The sequence below is a fragment of the Elephantulus edwardii genome, unplaced genomic scaffold (assembly GCF_000299155.1).
Source record: "Elephantulus edwardii isolate Elephantulus edwardi_28Jun2011 unplaced genomic scaffold, EleEdw1.0 scaffold00017, whole genome shotgun sequence".
Classification (NCBI taxonomy): Eukaryota; Metazoa; Chordata; class Mammalia; order Macroscelidea; family Macroscelididae; genus Elephantulus; species Elephantulus edwardii.
The window spans coordinates 24,825,836-24,847,610 of NW_006399767.1; the positions used below are offsets into that span (position 1 = coordinate 24,825,836).

A 21,775-nucleotide genomic window follows, 5' to 3' on the forward strand; every position below is an offset into this window, starting at 1 on the left:
AAAAAATTTTATACTTGCTCCTTCTTTACATATCTTTTCTTGGGTTTTCTAAAGAAAAAGACTAAAGGTAAAGATAAGAAAATTGCAGGTGCTATCTGATAGCCTGGCCTGTGTACATGGAGTTGCATTGCGAACGCAAAGGGGGAGTCTCTGTCAGTTTGAATCCACCAGTGACTTCTTGGGAGAAAGATGTGTAATCTCCTCCTGTGCAATTTACTTCTAAGCCTGCTGGAAGATTAGCTAAGAGTATCTGTTTTCTTTAAAATGTCACTATTTCAAGAGAAATATATAGTGTAACTAAGCATATGGCCATAACAAAAAGCATTTTCTACATTTTCATCTCAAAAATAAATCTTTAGACTTTATAGGAGTATCTTTAAATATTCAAACTAAAACTCTCATACCCTCGAAATTATTGAAAAAATTATTAAAAAGATATCATTAAATTATTTAAAAGATATTTGAAATTATTAAAAAAAGATACTAGAAATTATTAAAAAGATATTTGAAATGAGGCTCGAGGGGGAACAAAACATTTAAAAAAAGAAAGTTTTCTGCAAAGTATATAAACAGATTATATAGATATTATATACATATTAAGGAGCTCTGGTGGTCTAGTGGGTAAAGGAATTGTGTTGCCAATCCAAAGACACATGGTTCAAATCCACCATCTGCTCCATGAGAGAAAGATGGGCAATCTCCTCCTGTGAGATTTACTGCCTCTGAAAATCTGCAGGGTTTACTATTAGTTGGTTCTGACTTGAAGGTACACAACAACATAATAACATACATATATTTAAAAAATAAAGATGAGAATACCCACACCTTCCTAGTATTTTCATTTCTATTGTTTAGCTATAAATTGAGGGGATGGGAGAGATGGGAAAGAAAAAAAAATAATAAAGTGAAAAAAACTTAAAAATAATAAACAAAGAACACTAGAAATAGGGTCTTCAATATACCCCCTGGCTTACAAGGTAAAAAGAAGGGGGGAAAGGATACAGTTCACAGACAGTAGACTTACATTTACCTTTAAAGAAAGAGAAACTCATTATCTGTAGACAAGATGAAACACTATAGAATTCCTTATAGGTGTGGTACAGGCTATTAATTCCATCTTTATATGTGGTAAGATCAAGGAACAATTACATTCAAGTTCAACAGGTTCTCCACAGATATTCTAAATACAATGTTGTAACCCATTCACTACTGTATCATTCAGATACAGGGACATAAAAATCAGATCAGTATTGAAGAGGCCAAATTTCAAAGAGATAATCATGTTACATTTCTGAGGTGGGGTAATAATGTCAAGTAAGTGAAAAAGAATGCCAAGTTAAACTTATTTATATTTTTAATAATCTGAATTACGGTGCTGGAGAAGAGTCTTGAACATACAATGGACCTCCAAGAGAACAAACAGGTCTATATTAGAGTGAGTGAAACCAAGTTTCTCTTTGGAGGCTAGGATTGTGAAGCTCTAGCTCACAAACTTTGGGCACATGGCCAGGAGGGACCAGTCCTTAGAGAAGGACATCATGATCCTGTGGAGGGACAGTGTGGGAAAGGAAGACTCAGGATGGGGTGGACTGACACAGTAACGAGGGTAAGGGGGGTAGCTGTGTTGGAGTCAGTGAGACTGGCTCAGGATAGGGCAGGCTTCAGAGCTGTTGTACATAGGGTTAGTATGAGTTGCTGGTGATTTGATGTCACCTAACAACAATAATTGAGGGAGGAGTAGGGACCAGATCAGTAAATTTCTATCTACTATTACTGCATTAGGGAGCTCTGGTGGCCTAGTGGCAAGAAGCGGTGCTTCAATCCCAAAGGCACGTGGTTGGAGGCCACCAGATGTTCCATAGGAAAAGGAAGGGCAGTCTCCTCCTGTGTGATAACTTGCCTCTAAAAACCCACCAGAAGGTCAGCTATGGGTCGGTTCTGACACAATACTACACAACAACAATTATTGCATTATCTATCTATCTATCTATCATCTATCTATCTATCTATCTATCTATCTATCTATCTATCTATCTATCTATCATCTCTCTTTATACATAAACATCTCACATACACTGTGTTTATGACTTTCTTCCTTCTAAGAAGCACTGTTTTTCTGCTATAATTTCCCTATTGGGTTGTCATGGTCAGTTCTTAATTTCCTGAAGATCAACAGACTGTAGCCTAGCTGCAGTCTTGAGGTAAGGTGTTTAGTGTTTCATATTGTTTTAATTTACTTATTTCTATTGCCTTCAGGAAGTGAACTCTGAATGCAATTTAAAGTGTAAATTATCTTTCGGAATTGTTTGTATAAAGGTATTTTTAAGATATATTCCAGGCTCAACTGAAAAGAACAAAAGACAATTTGTACTTTTTCTGAGAAATTTATAATGTCCATGGTCTCATATATTCTTCCTGGGAATCCTGCACGTCCTAATCAGTATCTGCATTTTATTGATGACAGGTAACAGAGACAGAACAAAGACAAGTGACTTGCTGAAGGTCAAAAGGAATAGGAGTTGAATTTAATCCTATTCAATCCCAGAAACTATGATCATATCACACAGCATATATGGCCTCCAAAGTCCTCCAACTGGCACAGAATTTAAGTCATCAGGCTTAAAATATATATATTTATAGATATAGAAAAAATTGGCAGCATCAGGATGGATGGTGAAGAGATTGAGATTGAGATTGTTCACAGCTTTAGCTTCCTTGGCTCCAGAGTCAACACTCTTGGCACCAGCAGTCAGGAAATTAAAAGACGTATTGCAATGGGAAGATCTGCTGTTAGTGACCTCTCCAAAGCACTGAAGAACAATGGTGTCTCTTTGGAGACTAAGGTGCGTTTGATACAGGCTATGGTCTTTGCAATCACTTGTTATGCATCAGAGAGTTGAACAATGACTAGGGAGGATAGAAGCAGAATTGATGCCTTTGAGCTGTGGTGCTGGAGAAGAGTATTGAATGTACCATGGACTGCTAAGAAATAAACAGATTCACCCTGGAGAGGGTTAAACTGGGTTGCTCCTTGGAGGCAAGGATTCTGAGGCTTCGTCAGACATACTTTGAACATGCTGTAAGGAGGAAGAGGTCCTTGGAGAGGGACATGATGCTTGTGAGGGTGGAGAGACAGCACAGGAGGGGAAGACCCTCTATGAGGTGGATTGATTCATTGACTGGGGTCATCGGGGTAGGTGTGTCGGAGACAGTGTGATTGGCACAGGACAGGGTCTCCATGAGTCGCAAGCAACTCAATGGCACATAACAACAACAAATATCACAGTAATTAGGAAGACATTATCTTAAGATAATTTCCTTATGAATATTCAAAATTTATGATAAAAATTCATCTGTAATTAACGAGGACGAAAATCTGACAAGGACATATTATAGTGTCTCTTGATAATCATCACCATATTTATCTAAGTCTCAAATTAACACATAATCTGACAAAAAGAAAAAGGATGTTGTGAATAACAAGTTAGCATCTTGAAAGTAGAACTGCTTTAAGAAAGTCTGGGATAATAGTTACAATATTTATAGTAACAATCATGACACATTTTAAGGCTTATGCTTTGGAAGAGGAAAGTTCAATTTCTGTCTTACAAAAAACTGCTTGCAAACAATTAGATTCTCATGACACTGAATAATAAAACTGATTATCCTCTCAACTTTTCAGAATTATTTTAAGAAGAGAACATAGGAAACAATTCTCGATGATTTTACCTAAAATGCAAGTTGGTCTTGAAATAAAACCTTAAAAAAAAAAAACCCAAAAAACAAAACACCTAAAAAATCTCAACTCTCTAATATGTCTATGCTAATTTACAAAGGTAGTAACAGCAATTTAACCATAGTAATTAAAAGGCTACCAGTGACATAAGAATCCTATGTATCTAGACGTCCACTATATAGCTGGAAGCCCTCTGTACGGCTTGAGGGAGAGAGAGTGCTTTTGGTTGTAACATTTCATTTGTGAAAGTCTTTTCAAACCTCTCCCATGATGGACTATGTTTATTTTATTACTGAAATTCCCAGAAAGAGGGTAGGACTGGAGCTGTGATGGCTTAGGTGTAAGGAACTGAGCAGCCTATGCAAAGGTATATGGTTCAAATTAATCAGCTGCTCTGTGAGGAAAAGGTGGGCACTCTTTCATGTAATATCCTGTCTCAGAAAACCTGATGTCAGCTATGGGTCAGTTCTGCTTGGATGGTACACAACAACAATAACATATGAAATTAAACAATCTAATTGGTCCAAATATATCTTGAAGAAAGTGCAACCAGGTTACTCCTTAGACACAAGCAAGGACGGTGAAAGTTTGTCCCACATACTTTGGACATGTTAGGATGGGCTAGTCCTTTGAAAGGGACATCATGCAAAGGAGAGGAAGACCCTCAATAAGATGGATTGACACAATGACTATAACAATAGGCCCAAATATATCAGTGATGATGAGGATGGCACCGGATTAAGGCAAAGTTCAGATCTGTTGTTCACAGGGTCCTTAGGAGTCATACTGGATTTGATGGCATCTAACAATAAGATAGTCGTAACTATCAAGTATTACTGCTGCTGGGCTACAGTGAATCACTGAAAGGGGCTGTTTATATCTTACAGCCCTGAACCCAATCATCCACTCTCTATACGTTATTTTCATGATGTCCCAAAGATCAATTCATAGCCACAGCTGTAAATTTCTACCTCATTATACATACAAAGCTTTCCACAATGAATCTTGTGGACAAATGCAAGCAGCTTGCAAAAGTTACTGAATGCTTTTGGAACACACACTGATTTTTAAAATAATGAGTAGAGGGGGCTGGGAATAAACGCACTTAAGCACATCTTAGATAAGTGAATTTCAAAAGGAGTATTAATGGCAAGCCACCTAATTTCTACAGCACTTGTCATTGGAAAGTATATTTAATAAATTTGTCATAAAGATATGCCCAATTCTTCAGTGCTTCTAAGCTTGTAAAAAAGAAATAAATACTATTACCTAATAACAACAGCTGGAAAGCTACCTAGTTCTCCTATCTTTAAGAAAGCATTAAAGAAATAGGCTTCATTAGCTAGAGGCTAAAAAGATGATTTCAAGCCCTGATATAAATATTGCTTTTCACTTTTTTATAAAGATGGTCTCCTTTAAATTTAATTAAAGTCTAAAAAGCACCAAATCATCTTTTCTCAAAGCAATTGTCATAAGTAAAATACACTTTACCAGCAAGAATTCAGAATTCTGCATTAAGAGGTTTTCAGTACTTTAGACAGCTCCCCATTCCACAGCTTCATTTGGTACATACTTTTCAGAAAGCACACAATTGTCAACCCTCTCTCCCTTTTTAAAAAGCAAAATATAAAGTAAGAAAAGTATGATTACATTGCAACTACTAGAAATAATGTGTAATAAAACAAAATGTGTTTGAACTATTGAAAGAAAACTCAAAGGCCTATAAAATCCCTATGTAATCTAGTATTCTGGATTATCTTTTTTAAAAAATTGTGATTTTAATGGAAGTTTATAGAAAAGTTGGATTTTCTTTCATTCTTTGTTGTACATTAATTATTATCTCTAATTTTCTGCTCTGCTCTCTCAGTGTCTGGCAGGCCTCCCTGCTCCAAGCACACAGGGTACAACTCCATATAGCATCTTCTATGTCAGGATCTTTGCACTGGCTATTCCTTCTGCCTGGGATGTTTCCTATCACAAGATAACTTCTTGTCTAATTGTAGTCAAATTTTTGTTATAAGTTCATCTTCTCAATGAAGTCTATCATTACATTATTTTAAATAGGAGGATATTATTTTATTTTAAATAGGATCTTAACTGCCTTGCACAACTAACTCCCTTTACCCATCCTATCCTCTCTTTCAATTATCACCTGCTAACACCAGATGAGTTACAGGATGACATCAAAGATATCACCCATGAAGAGAGAAAAAGTCATTACAAAGACAGAGGAATAAGAAAAGACCAAAATGAATGAGAGACTCTGAAAATGACATTAGAGTTTGAGAAGCCAAAACAAAGGGGAGAAATGCAGCAGAAATAAAAGAGGTGAACAGAAGATTTCAAAGGGCGGTACAAGAAGACAAAGAAAGTATTAAAATGGAATGTATAAAGAACTGGAGTTAGTCTTTCAAGCTGAAAGAACTCAAAACCAAATTCAAGCCTTGAGTTGCAATACTGAGAGATGCTGTGGACAAAATCTTGAATGATCCAAGAAGTATTGAAAGAAAATTATAGGAATACACACAGTCACTGTGTCAAAAAGAATTTGTTGATACTAAAATTTCAGTACCAAGAGCCAATGGTAATAAAGGAAGAAATTCAAGCAGCTCTGAAGACATTGGTAAAAAAAAAAAAGGAAGGTCTCAGGAACTGATGTGATACAAACTGACAAACTTCAACTAAAAGATGAAGCCCTAGATGTGCTTACCAGTTTATATGAGGAAATCTGGAGGGCAGCTACTTAGTCAACTGACTTGAAGAGATTCATATCTGTTCCCATTCCCAAGAAAGGTAATCCAACAGAATATGGAAATTATCAAACCGTTATCATATTATCATTAATATGTATCACATGGGAGCAAAACATTGCTGAAGATCATCCCAAAACAGCTAGGACAATTCACTGACAGAGAACTACCATAAGTTCAAGCTGGGTTTAGAAGGACATGGCACCGGGGATATCATTGCTAATGTAAGATGGATTCTGGATGAAAACAGAATACAAGAAGAATGTCCTTTTGTGTGTATCATAACCAACTATGGCTAACATGGAAGAGAATGAGAATTCCAGTACATTTAATTATGCTCATGTGGAATTCTTCTGTCATCCGTATTCATTGTCTATCTCTCAGATGCATACAAGTGATCGGAAAGACCAGGGTCTGAATCAGATATACCCAAGTCCTCAAACTGACATCATTACTCCTCAATAATTTGGAGAAGTCCCTGCAGATTTTCCCAGTGTAATGCTTCTCCTTATTTCCTGACTGCTGGTACCAAGGGTATTAACTATGGCTCCAAGTAAGATTGAGTTGTTGAAAGCTTCAATCTCTTCTCCACCCATCACTTGCTTTGTCTTCCCAAGCTACCCTTTAAAATAATCTGTTCAATTGCTTAACATCTTGATTTCTTCCCTTTGCTCTGGCTTCTTGGCATTCTGGTGCAATATTCAGAGTCTCTTCTCACATCCATTTTGGTCTTTTCTTCTTCTTCTGTCTTTGTAATGACTTTACACAGTCCTTGTGGATGATATTCTTGGGATCCTTCTACAGCTGATCTGATCGTCATTCATTAGTGTTCAAGGCCTCAAACCCATTCTTGAGTTGGTTTTTAAATTCAGATGGGATACACTCAAGATCAAATTTTTATTCCTGTGGATTTGATTTGACCTTCTTTAGCTTTAATTTGAATTTGCATCTGAGTAGTTGATGGTCTGTACCACAGTCAGCACCTGGCTTAGTTTTCACTGCTGATAATGAATGCATTTCTCCAATGATTCCTTCTACAGATGTGATTTGATTGAATCGATCTGATTCTGGTGCATACCATCAGATGAAATCCATGTGTATAGCCTGTGTTTATGTTTCTTATAAAAGATATCTGCAATAAATAAATAACTCATTGTGCAGAATTCTATCATTCTATCCCTAGCCTCATCTCTGCCACCAAATCCATGTTTTCTGGTTACTGATCTTTCTTCCTGATTCCCAACTTTTGCATTCCAGTCTCCATTATTATTAACACATCTTGATTGCATGTTCGATTGATTTTGCATTTCTGACAGCAAAAGTTGGACGAAATCATCTATTTCCTCCTCTTTGGCTCTGGTTGTGGTGCATAAATTTGAATGATAGTGGTATTAACAGGTCTACTATGCGTATGAACATTATCCTGTCACAACATTATATTTCAAGATGGATCTAGAAACAGCCTTTTTAACTATGAAAGTGATCTTGTTTTTTCTCACCTTTTCATCTCCAGCATAGACACTTTAGCCTGGGTTATGTGGCCCTTTTCTTAGGTCCTTTAGCACTCTGTACCCACCCTATCATGGTAATTCATTCATTTGTTCCACAAATAATTGAGTGCTTCTATGTACTACAGATTCAGCAAAGGTGGTGAAGATCTTACACTGATTGAGACTCCCAGGTATACAGGGAAGGTAATGACAAACATAAAATGGCAAAATTTGCTAGGAAAGCAGAGGAAGGCACGAGAAATGGCAAAGAGGATAGTTATCCTAGCACTTTTTGACAGAGAGAACTCTGAGCAGGGCCTTGAAGGAAAGAAGGAACCAGTCATGAAATGTGGGAGAATGTTCCATGCAAGTATCAAACATCAGCACAGAAGTGTTACTTAAAATATGGTTTGTATTGAAGGCAAAGCAAGGAGACCAGAAAGGAGAATGTGTAGAAGAATATTAGATGTCTTCAGAGTGCAAAGGACCAAGTTATGTACAACTTTATAGAACTTAACACACTACGATTTGTTTACGTAAATGGTCTGTCGTCCTCTGAATTTCATGTCCAAAGACCACATTTCTTGAATGAAATCTAGTTAAAACATAAATCTATCCTATCCTCTTCCCAAACAGCCATGTCAGATCTGCTTTATAAAAGTGGTGTTGTGCAGTATTTGTCTTTTTCTGACTGAGATATTTCACTCAGCATAATGTCCTCTAGGGTCACCCATGTTGTGCAATGTTTTATGAGTTCATTATTTTCCAGTGCTGCGTAGTATACCATTTTAGGAATAATCCATAGTTTTTCTATCCATTTATCTGTTGATGGGCACTCAGGTTGCTCCCATTTCTTTGCTATTGTGAATAATGCAGCAATAAAATGGGTGAAGAGTGGATAGATAATGAACACTGCATTGGAACAGATGAAGGATAGAACTGTTTAAAACGATTAGGCATTTAACAACAGCCCAGAATAAGAGGTACACTGCAAAGGGGACTGGGGGGAGAGGAGAGATAATTGTACAACAATGAATGACTTTTTTTTTTTAAAGTGAGCTGGGGGAGGTGGAAGAGAAGGAAAGGGAACAAAATGTACAACAATGAAATGAATGAAAATCTAACTTTTCTTATTAAAAAAATGTAAATATAAAAATTCCCTTCATCCACTGAGTGCCACCAGCTCCTTTTATATTGAGATGAAAAGCTAACCTTAGCAGTTGAATAATCATTTTTACTAAGTGGAGCCCTAAATTCAGGATCATCTTGTCTACTGGTTTTCATCAAAACAAGAACTGCTATTGTAAGTCTTCTGTCAGGATGGAGTAGAGTCCAAATCTCATTATATTCCTTTCTTCAAGAATAAAAAGAAAATTTGGGATGGGAAGTTATAAAATAAGGGTGAAAGTGGCAGAAGTGCAAAGTAGCAGCTTATCTGAGAGTTGGGCTCTTAGGTCTATAGTAATTGAACGTACTTCTTTGAATGCTACTAGCTACTTACATTATTTTTTCATGATAAGTGAGAAGTTAGTAACTGTACCATGCCTATATGTGGTCTTTTGACAAATAATACTGTCAAAGCCTTTGAATTGTGGTGTTGCAAAAGAGTGCTGAAATATTCCATAGGCTGTCAAAAGAACAAACAAGTCTGTTCTGGGGTAAGTGCAAACAGAGTGCTCCTTAAAGATGGTGACATTTCATCAAACAGACTTCGGGTTGTTGCCAGGAATGGGCAGTCCTTGGAAAATTAAATCATACTGCATTAAAGCAGAGGGTCAGCAAAACACAGGAAGACTCTCAATGAGATGGATTGACACAGTGACAATAACAATGGACTTAAGTATGAGAGACCGTAAGGAGGATACAGAACGGGGCAAGGTTCAGATCTGTTCTTCACAGCGCTGAGTCAACTTGACAAGACAGGTGTTTTGGGGCTTGAGAGCAAATTCTGGAATAGTTTTCGAAAACACTGTTGAGTGCTGTCAAGTTAGAATTGACCCACAGCTGACCCTCCAGGTTTTCAGAGGCAGTAAATAGATGGAAGGAGAGTGCCTATCCTCCCACGCAGCTGGATAAGTGCTATGTTTCTTTCCCCCAGTGATATAAAACAAAAATTACAATAAACAATGAAACATTTTCGTAAAGTTAACTTGTCATTCAATTTTTCAGAGATTCTCTGGGATTGAAAACATTCAGAAGTTAACAACTTCAATTGCCTTTATTTTACTGGGATATTGACTGGGACCTAAAGGAGGAAAGGGACTTATTAAAGGTCACAGGGCTAACTCAAACTTGGTTACACAACTGTATTGAATTTCTTTTCCCTGTACCAGAGGAATGTCTATCTGTGTTTCATTGATTATGCAAAGGCACTTGACTGTGTGGACCACAACAAATTGTGGCTGACTCTGAGAAGAACGGCAATGTCAGAACACTTGATCATGCTAATACAAAACCTCTACTTGGACCAGGAGGCAGTTGTCAGAACAAAGCAAGGAAATACTGCATGGTTCAAAATCAGGAAAGGTATGCGTCAGGGATGCATCCTGTCTTCATACCTTTTCAAGCTATATCCAGAACAGATTATCAGAGAGTCTGGGCTCTATGAGGAGAAATTTGGCATCAGGATTGGAGAAAAACTCATCAAGAATTTATGTTATGTGGATGACACAACCCTGCTTGCTGAAACTGAGGAGGACCTGAAGCACTTGCTGCACAAGGTCAAGGACTGCAGCCTTCAATATGGATTGAAACTCAATATCAAGAAAACAAAGATTCTCATTACTGGGCCACTTGGCAGCACTGTGATGAATGGTGAAGTGACTGAGATTGTAAACAGCTTTAGTTTGCTTGGCTCCACAATCAACACTCTTGGCACCAGCAGCCAGGAAATGAAAAGACATATTGTGGTGGGAAAATCTGCTGTCAGAGACCTCTCCAAAGTACTGAAAAGCAATGATGTCAGTCTGGAGACTAAGGTGCACCTGATACAAGCCATGGTCTTTGCAATCACTTGCTATGCATCAGAGAGCTGGACAATGACTAGGGATGATAGAAGGAGAATTGATGCCTTTGAGCTGTGATGCTGGAGAAGAGTATTAACTATACCATGGACTACGAAGAGAACAAACAAGTTTGTCCTGGAGATGGTTAAACCAGGCTGCTCTTTGGAGGCAAGGATTCTGAAGTCTGCCATATTTTGGACATGTTGCAAGGCGGGACCAGTCCTTGGAGAGGGATGTCATGCTTGGGAGTTTGGAGGGACAGCTCAGGAGACCTCGATGAGACTGACTGGAGTAATGGGGGTGGGTATCTCATAGACAGTAAGATTGGCACAGGACAGAGCAGGGTTTAGGGCTGCTGTACATAGGGCCTCTATGAGTTGTAGGTGACTTGAGAGCACATAACAACAACAGACTGTGACTTCCTCAAGGAGAAAAACTTAATGTTTGTGATTATTTTTAACGTGCCTCGATCCTGTTTGTCATTCTATGTTCTTGTATACCATTGAGTTGGAACTGAGTCCCAGCTGGCCTTCCAATGAGTTAGCATTCTCTAGGACATTCAATAGGACATTTGCTCCTAAGAGATGAACTTAGTTCTCATTTATACATAATAGAGCACAGCTAAACAGTTAAGCTGAAAGAACAGATTCTTGCTCAGCAGTCATAGTTTCTATAAAATGGATGAAGTAATGATGCAATTTTAGCTGAGTGGGTAGACTTGTAGATTGTGGGGCCTCATAAGGATGAAGAAGCCAAAGGTATTATATTCAAGAAAACAGCCTTTTTAAAATAGAGACTCACATTAAGTAAGGTCTTACACATAAGTAAAAAAGGTTCATCATCCAGTTTCACAAAGTCCGAGTAAGTCAAAACACAGAACTGCCCAGCTCAGCAAACCAATTTCTTTGTTAAATAAATTTATCTTCACGGCAACTAAAATTTGGGGATATAGCTTAGATCTGATTCAGATGTTCTCCAAACACATTACTTCATATACACATTACATCAGCATTTCTTCCACATTTAGGCAGAATATCAAAAATCACCATTCTGCAGTTTTCTCTTTGCCAAGCATAGCCTCCAGCAGGTCTCAGTAACTTGTAACACACATGTCTCTGGGTGGCACCCAGCAATCTCTGGAAGCCTCTACACTCCGGTGGCAAGCAGGGCTGCTGCAGCACAGCTGTTCTTAGTTATTGCTTATTTTTTCCTTTACTTCTTTCTTAAACTTTCATCAGCAAGACAAGGCTAATGGGGGTGGGGGAGTTCTTGTACTGTAACTAGATTCTCTCTCATCTATCCTTAGGTACATCATGTTCCAACTATGTTCAAATAGTAGGATTTTCCCCTCGACATTATTTTATCTGCCTTTTCTATTTTATCTAGGGTTTGTTTCTGGCCCCCTCCTCTTATTTCTTTCTGTTGCACCTTATTGGGAGGTCCTTGGTGGCCTATTCTGTAGGGAGTTGTGCTATTGACCTAGTCCATAGGGATCTGTGAAGCTAATGTAAAGGCTGCGCTTCTCTGGTGGTTCAAATCTACCAGTGACTCTGAGGGAGAAAGATGGGCAATCTCCTCCCACATGATTTACAGTGTAGGAAACTCATTAGAGTCAACTATGTGCTGGTTCTGACTTAATGGCAATGATGCTTTGTTTTAGTTTTTTGAGTTATACTTTCAGGAAGCTCTGTTGGTCTAGTGGTAAGAATTTGTGCTGCCAATTCCAAACCTGTACGGTTCGAATCTGCCAGGTACTCCATGGTATAAAGGCAGGAAATCCCTGTAATTTATTGTCTCTGAAAACCTGGTGGAGGTTCATCTATGAGTCAGTTCTCTCTCTGGTGGTATCTCGCCCTGAATGAGTAAGATGACCAGTCTCCTCCATGTAATTTACAGCATAGGAAGCTCATTAGAGTCAGCTATGAGTTGGTTTTGACTTGATGGCAACGAGATTTTGTTTTGGTGGTTTTTTTCCTCTTTTAAGTTGTACTTTAAAGCATATAAATGCATATATTCTGTTTGTTTGAGAGGAAAGGAGCAAATGATGCTTCCCACCAAGGATATGGGGTGGGGAAATGCCAGAATCGGCACTGGAAACAATGGAGAGTGGAGGTTAAGGAAAGCAGGTCATGTGTTCAAAGACTATTCTGACATTTACAACAATTATCCACGACAATAAGGAAAGCCAACATTTCAACAGGACCAAATATATATCCTTCTCTCTCCATATGTGTAATATGTCTGTGAGTGGGGTTACAGGGGTATTTCTGGAAATTCAGGTATTTCTGGAAAAACTATAGTCTACAGCTCACTTACACCCAGGAATGTCTGTTACATTCACATACGCACTGAAGTTAGGAGCCAATGGATAAATGTTCCTCATTATGTGAGGCATGTTCTACACAGCATCTTAAGAGATCTTAGCAGTTCTGAGCACACAGAAGTGACCAATTCAATGACATATCCCAGAAGGAGCTTTCCCTCCTTTCCTGATTCATTTTCTCCCAACTCTGAGTCTCAGACTACGCTGAGAGGAATCCAGGCTAAAACGAAGATGTCACAAAGCAGGGAGAATAACACTAGTTGCCAGCCCCTCTCCCTTTCCTTGTGTATGAACAGAGTCAGTACTGTAAGGATCAGGTTGCAGTTCTACTACCCTCTCCCACATGCACATAAAGCAAAAGAGAAAAAAGCCTAGATGGAACTGGGCTTCAGTGACACTTCGTGAAGAAAATTCTTAAAAGTCAGGACAAGTAATTTGAATAGAAAAGTCATAGTCAACTCTTTTTATTCCATTCTCCATAGACTTCTACAGGCTCTTCAAGGAGGGCACTACTACGTGAAATGATGGACATACTAACATGTACCACCCATAATACACATCTTCTGTATCTATACAACCACCCCCTCCATCGGAAGAGCTGGATGTTAGGCATGAAGACTCTTTCAAAGTTTATATACTGCTAAAGGAGTTAGGAATAGAAATGTGTTGATGATCTTCATCTTGTATCAGAAAAAGGGAAAACAGAAAAATTTACTCACACATCATTGAATTCCTCCAGAGACTTTGCAGGTGTAAATACATCCAATAGGCCGATCACCTATGAGAAAAGATAAAAAAAATATATAAACCCAGAACTTGATGGCAGTACTCTATCACAAAGGCTTGATGAGGCAATGGTTTAAAGACTCGGCTGCTAAACCACCCAGCTGTTCTGAAGAAGAAAGATGTGGCAATCTGCTCCGGTTCAGATAACAGCTTAGAAAAGCCTGGGAGGCAGGTCTAGACTGCCACATGGGTCACCATGAGTTAGAACTCACTCAGCAGCATCCAAGACCAGAACCACAGCATGGTCTCCCACCAGAACGTACAATAACACATTAATAGACACATTGTTAGGTGTCCTAGAGCCGAGTAGGACTCATCGCGACCCTATGGACAACAGGTCTGAATCTTGTTCTATCGTGTTCCATCCTCACAATTTCTGACACATTGGAGCCCATTGCTGCAGTCGCTGTGTCAGTCCACCTAGTTGAGAGTCTTCGCCGTCCCTCTACTTTCCCACCATGATGTCCCTCTCCAAGGAAATGCCTCTCCTAGCAACATTTCCAAATTATGTGAGATTGAGTATTAGACAGAAAAGACAGAATAACTGCTATAAAAGATGAAATAATATACACAAAAAAACCCCTAGTTCCAAATCCAGTCACTCAGTTCAATAACATCACATCAAATATTTAATAACACCAACTGATTTTATACCAAATGATGCTTTTTAAAAAACTTGTTAATATTATATCATAAAATAACTTATTTTTCTATTAAAAATACTCCTCTCTTTAACACAGGTCACATACATCAGCACTTTATCAGAAGGCAACAGTTTCAGGGTTCTTGACTTATATATATTGTTTAACAAATTAAAAAAGAGCTGGGGAGTGATTCAGTGGCAGATTTCTTGCTTTTTCTGTGGGATGCCAGGCTTCAATTTCCAGTGCACCACATATGAAGCCATCACCTGTCTACAGGTGGAGGCATCCATGTTGCTATGATGCTAAACAGGTTTGTTTCAGCAGAGCATTCAGACTAAAACAGAGGAAGATAAAGGCTGGGCAAGCTACATCTGAAAATTCTCAAATGAAAACCCTATGAATCACAACAGTCAGCAATGAAGATGATGCTTCATTCGGTTCATTGTGCTTGGATTCACCTTGAATTGGGCACTGGCTTGATGACAGTTAATAACCACTCTGAATTAACAAACACTGCTTTTTAAAATAGTAACTTCCTACCAAGTGCCCACCTAATAGCTTGTTTCTCAAATTATTATGTGTCAGCTGTGAGATAGGGTAGCCAGAGCCAGATTTCTGAAAGGTATCTGGTGTTTGGTCAGAAACCAACAAGGTAGATGTTTTCCCCTAATAAAACATGCCTATGAGTCACACTCGACTTGATGGCACTTAAAACAACACCAATTACCCTGCTGCGCTTAATACCTGTTATGTTGTTTTCCAGGCAGAAGCCACTTAAAATGATTCCTTATTGTTGTTATGTGTGGTCAAGTTGCCTGCGACCCATAGCGACCATATGTACAGCAGCTCTGAATGCTGCCCTGTCCTGAGCCAGTCTCACTAATTCCAACACACCAACCCCCACTGCCCTAGTCACTGTATCAATCCATCTCATCCGGGGTCTCCCTCTCCTGCGCTCTCCCTCCACCCTTCTGATCATGACATCTTTCTCCGTGGACCAGTCTCTCCTTGCCACGTGCCCAAAGTATGTGAGATGGAGCTTCAAAATCCTAGCCTCCAAGGAAAGACTTGGTTTCACCCTCTCCAAGAAAGACCTATTTGTTTTCATGGCAGTTCATGGTATGTTTAAAACTCTTCTCCAACACCACAACTCAAAGGCATCAATTCTTCTTCTGTCATCCTTAGTCACTGTCCAGATCTCTGATGCATAGCAAGTAATTGCGAAGACTATGACCTTGGTTTCTAAACTGACATCGTTGCTTTTCAGCACTCTGGAGAGGTCCCTGACAGCAGATTTTCCCAGTGCAATTCGTCTTTTGATTTCCTGACTGCTAGTGTTAAGAAGAGTATTCTGAACAAGCCATAATTGCTAATAACCTCAATCTCTTCTCCACCTATCATGGTGCTGTCAATTGGCCTAGTGGTGAGAATCTTTGTTTTCTTGATGTTGAGCTTCAATCCATATTGAAGACTACAGTCCTTACCCTTCTGCAGCAAGTGCTTCAGGTCTTCAGTAGCAAGCATGTACAATCCACCATCCTTCAAACACTAAGACCTTCCTCTAAAGACAGCAGAGAGCTGTCTTCTGGGAGTCGGACTTGAGCTAGTACATCCATGTCCCATCCCATAATAAGTGATGCCAACTGCTCCAGAAGCCTTCCTGACAGAATCTATCTTGAAAGACTAGTCGTATATGTACCGCATTTCCATAATTTCCCACCTAGACAGGCCAGTTTCCAGAGAAATGCACTTCTCTCCAGAAAATTGATGAGTGTGTAAACCTTTATTCACCTCGACTTCTTTGTCATCACGTCAAGTTGGCACTGGTTCATAGTTGACCTGCTGGTGGGTTTTCTGAGGCCGTAAATCTAAATTGGGATTACCCATTCTTTTTCCATGGATTCCAATAGACAGAGTGCTGCCTTTGGGTTAGCAGCACAACTCCTTATGACAACACCACCAGAGCGCCCTAAAGCTTTACTGCTGTTGTTGTGTACCAACAAATCGGAACAGACTCATAGCTGAGCCTCCAGCAGGTTTTCAGAGGCAGTAAATCACATGGGAGGAGAATGCTCATCTTTTTCCTGTGGAACTGTAGGCCTTTGGCATTGCAGTGCAGCTTCTTACCACTAGGCCACCAGAGCATCCTAAAGCTTTATTAACACTAACAGTAAAATCTTGTTGCTCTATCCTCTTGGGGAGAGGGGAGAAAGTATCTTGCTGCAAATGGTCTATCCAAAAAGACAGTACCTCACCTCCTCATTCTTGATTAGATCTGGCAAGATTTCTCAGACCCAGGGAGCTTGTAACAGCTGTATGTGGAATTTTAGCTCTGGTGGCCTAGTGGTAAGAAGTTGTGCCAGCAGCTCCACATGTGCGTGTTTCAAATCCACCAGTTTCTCACTCAGTAGGAGAGAGTTTGGCAATTAACTAGGAATTAGCTGCTTCTGAAAACCTGCTGGAGGGTCAGTTATGGGTCATTTCCAACTCTATGGCACACAATACTAACAGCATCACATTCAACTTAAAAATATATAAACAACTCACATTGGTTTCTGTAGATTTAAACAATTTACTATAAATTTTGGGGAAAATAGAAATGGATAAAAAAAAATTGAGATACAAAAAGAAAGCATTATTGTTTCCTCAAAAAGTAACTGGAGGACTTGAAAAAGATTAAGAAAAAAATCTTTTCTAGAATTTATAGGGTTACATTAATTTTGTCTTTGTTCCTAAAAGTTTACCTCTCAAATACTAGTTATTTCCCCAGTAAACATAAATTTCTTTGATAAGTGTTCCAGATGACAACTAACCAAACAGGTTATGCTAATGAGGTGACAATCAGGTGGGGGCTAGCCAGGGAAGAAAGATCCACCAAATGATTATCAATCTTCAGAATGATTACTTCATGATCATCTTGAGATACCAGACTGCTCTCAAGAGAGAGGGGTTAGTGTTTGAAAGATTTATTAAGACCCCACATTAGGGTTCTAGACAAAAAAGTACCACGGTTTTCCTGGTTCGTGAAATACATGCATGGAGGTTATGATTAATGATTCCTCTTTGAACAGGGAAGCTTCATGTTGGGAATCCTCCCAGAGTTTGCTCTACAGTCATTTCATTTCCATATCCTTGCAATTCTGTAATTTTAAGTATAGAGATTTCCACAAGTTCTGTGAGTAGTTGCTGAACTTGAAGGAGTTATGGGAACAGGTAGGTCAGAAATGGGGGTACAGAGGGGGAGTTAAGGAAAGGACTCCTGAGCCTGTATCTGGTGTCCTGAAAGATAGCAGGAAACTTCAAATCTGTAGCTAGAAAATCAGAAAGAGGATGTCATGTGTCTCTCAAGCTTGAGGCTGGCAACTGAAGTCTTGGGCTGAGTTAGTAGTCTGCATGACTAACTGTCCTGTAACTTGTGAGCTCTCACCAAGCTGCAGCCATCGGGGTCTGAGGAAGAGGTGCTGCTTGTGCCGCTGGTATCAGAACAGAAGTAGAAAAGGACTAAACTGAACTGATCCTTACGGTTTGGCGTGAGAATGTAAAGGAGGAAATGCATTTGTCTGAAAAATTCCAATGTTTTAAAAATCAACTATGTTTAAAAAAATCCCCAACCTTTCTATTATATAAAGTAATAAAAACAACAATACTGCAATTGTACACAGAAAACTGAGAAGTTACATTTCTGTAATTATTACAACTTTACATTTTAAATGTTATTACTCCATAAAAATGTTTCATATTATGATAAAATATTCAGATCTGTACCCAGGACATTATTTTAATATTACTGATATTATTTTCATAACATTTGCAAAAATAATACAATTTTTTAAATCATTAACTGTTATTAGGATTACACTACTAAAATTTTTTCTTAAACTTTATTATTAATTTCAATGAAAATTTACAGAGACTTTGGATTTCTATTCATTCATTGTTGCACTTTTCTCCCCCCCCAGCCCTCCCCCCCAGTACACTACCCTCTTGGAAAAGTAAAAGAAAAATTCTTTCATTGTTTTACAATCCCTCCCCCCAGGTCCACTCCACTATGCAGCCTTCACTCTGGACTACTGTCATGACAAAAATACCTAATCACATATCCCTTTGAAACAGTTTTCTCTCTCATCTGTTTCAATGCAGTATACAGTAATTAACCCGTCTTTCTTAGTCTCCCCCCAACCCAATGTCAGTCTTGTTTTACAACAGTGGCACCATGCAGTATTTGTCCTTTTGTGACTGAGATATTTCACTCAGCATAATGTCTTCCAGAATTACCCATTTTGAATAATACTGTATAAGTTCCTTGTTTTTCAATGCAGCCTAGTATTCCATTGTGTGAATATACCACAGCTTCTCTATCCATTTGTTTGTTGATGGTCACTTAGGTTGTTTCCAACTCCTTGCTATTCTGAGCAAAGCCGTGATAAACATGGATGTGCATATATTTGCTTGGGTGTCAGTTGTGGTCTCCTTGGGGTATATTCCCAGTAGTGGAATTGCTGGGTCAAATGGTATTTCTATTTCCAACTTTCTGAGAAAGCGCCATACCACCTTACTCAGTGGTTGCACCATTTAACACTTCCACCAACAGTGAATAAGGTTTCCAGTTTCTCCACAACCACGTCAGCATCTCTTGCTTGCTGTTCCGTTAAATTTTGCTATTCTGACTGGGGTGAGATGATATGTCATAGTTGTTTTACTACTAAACATTTTTAAAGGCTATAAATCAAAGAACTACTTAGAATTCAGTAACCTATTGTTTCTGAACAGTCTTTTCAGTCATGGATTTATACTGATTTAAACCCACACAAGACAGACAAGTGTTTTACCCAAAAGAACAGATGAGAGATCTTGTCCATTGTACTGGTAAGATGAGATGTTGGTACCAGCCCACGCCTCCTTCAGCACATGTGTCTTGTTCTCAGCCCTACCACCACATCTGCCTTGCCAGCATCCAGCTCAGTTCCCTCTCCTAGCCAATCCAGCACCTCCCACTACCCTACCCCCAGCCAGCCCTGGTATGATAGCTCAGGCCTCCATTAGCCTCTGCCCACACATTTCCTGTCCACTCTACTCCACTGTGATGGTAGTGCTCCTGGAACACAAACTCCAGGGTCCCACATGTGAACTCAGCAGCAGCCACACATTTTTAAACTATATGTGGAACAGACCAGTCAGGAGGCTGGACTCAATGAGGAATGTGGCATCAGGATTTGAGGAAGACTCATCAACAATGTACGCTATGCAGATGACACAAACTTGCTTGTTGAAACTGAGGAGGACCTGAAGCATTTGCTGCACAAAGTCAAGGACTGCAAGTCTGCAATATGGATTGAAGCTCAACATTAAGAAAACAGATTCTCACCACTGGGACAACTGGCAGCATCCTGATGAAGAAGAGATTGAGATTTGTCAGTTTCAGCTTGCTCGGCTTCACAATCAACACTCTTGGCACCAGCAGTCAAGAAATCAAAAGACAAATTGCACTGGGAAAATATGCTGTCACGGACCTCTCCAGGGTGCTAGTGATGAGCAATGATGTCAGTCTAGAGACTAAGGTGTGCCTGATCCAGGCCATGGTCTTTGCAATTACTTGTTATGCATCAGAGAGCTGGACAATGACTAGGGAGGACAGAAGGAGAGTTGATGCTTTTAAGTTGTGGTGCTGGAGAAGAGTACTGAGTATACTATGGACTGCTAGGAGAACAAACAAATAGGATAGTCCTGGAAAGGGTGAAACCAGGCTGCTCCATGGAGGAAAGGATTCTGAAGCTTCGTCTGACATACTTCGGGCATGTAGCTTGGAGAGAGACATCATGCTTGGGAGGGTGGAGGAATAGTATAAGGGATGAAACCCTCAATGAGATGGACTGACTCAGTGACTAGGGTAATGAGGGTAGGTGTGTCAGAGACAATAAGGTTGACTTAGGATAGAACAGGGTTCAGAGCTGTTGTACATAGGGTCACTATGAGTCGTAGGTGAGTTGACAGTACGTAACAACAACAACAACAGTGCCACAGCTTTTTTTTTTAACAAAAAAATTTATTTTATTAGGTTTAATGAACATTTACAGAGAGTTTGGATTTCCACTCATTCATTGTTGCATTTTTCTCCCTGACCACCCTTTCCCCCTAGTTTGCTAGCTTGAATTTCTGGCAGTTCTGTCACTGTACTGTTATAGCTGGCTTTGGGTATTCTTCACAAAGATTTTACTTGCATGTGATATTAATGACATTGTTAGGTAATTTCCACATTGTGTTGGGTCACCTTTTTGTGGGGTGGAAACAAAGATAGATCTTTTCCAGTCCGTTGGCCAGATAGCTATCTTCCAAATATTTCATCATAGACTGGTGAGCATGTCCAGGGCTGCATCTGTTAGTTGAAATGTGTCAATTGTTATTTTATCAATTCCTCGGGCTTTATTTTTTGCCAATTTCTTCAATGCAGCTTGAAGGTCTTCCTTCATTACCACTGGTACTTGGTCAAATGTCACTTGCCAAGAAAGTTCTATGTCAATTCTTTTAGGTACACTGACTCTGTGCATTCCTTCCATCTTTGTTTGATGCTTCCTACATTGTTCAAGATGGTGTTGAAAACATCGATGACGTGAAGCAATGTGTTTTGGTTCAATATGGTGCATACAGAAAACATATAAATTCAATAATAATCAACTAGCATAACAGTGGCATATTTATTATATTTATACTGTTTGCCCTTTTTCTTATACTCTGATAGCGTGCATGCTGCTGTGATGCTGGAAGCGATTCTATTAGGATTTCAAATATTAGTACAATTAGCCATATGAACAGGCTTCAGTGGAGCTTCGAGACCATGACGGACTAGGAAGAAAGGCTTGGCAATCTATTTTCAAAAACTAATCCATGAAAACCTTATGTTGTTGTTGTATGTGCCGTTGAGTCGTTTGCGACTCATGGCGACCCTGTGTACAACAGCCCTAAACCCTGCTCTATCCTGTGCCAACGGCCTTGCCTCTGACACGCCCATCCCGATTACCCCAGTCACTGAATCAATCCACCTCA

The 21,775-nt window shown here is 39.2% G+C and overlaps 1 protein-coding gene across 3 annotated transcripts in view; it reads right to left on the reverse strand.

Annotated features, from left to right (window-relative positions):
• Positions 1-21,775, reverse strand: part of MAPK14 (mitogen-activated protein kinase 14) — a 112,432-nt gene that overhangs the window by 38,323 nt on the left and 52,334 nt on the right. For all 3 annotated transcript variants that reach the window (XM_006882041.1, XM_006882043.1, XM_006882042.1), the window contains exon 3: positions 14,024-14,082. In XM_006882041.1, the coding sequence (XP_006882103.1) occupies positions 14,024-14,082 (59 nt within the window). The remainder of the gene's footprint in view (positions 1-14,023; positions 14,083-21,775) is intronic.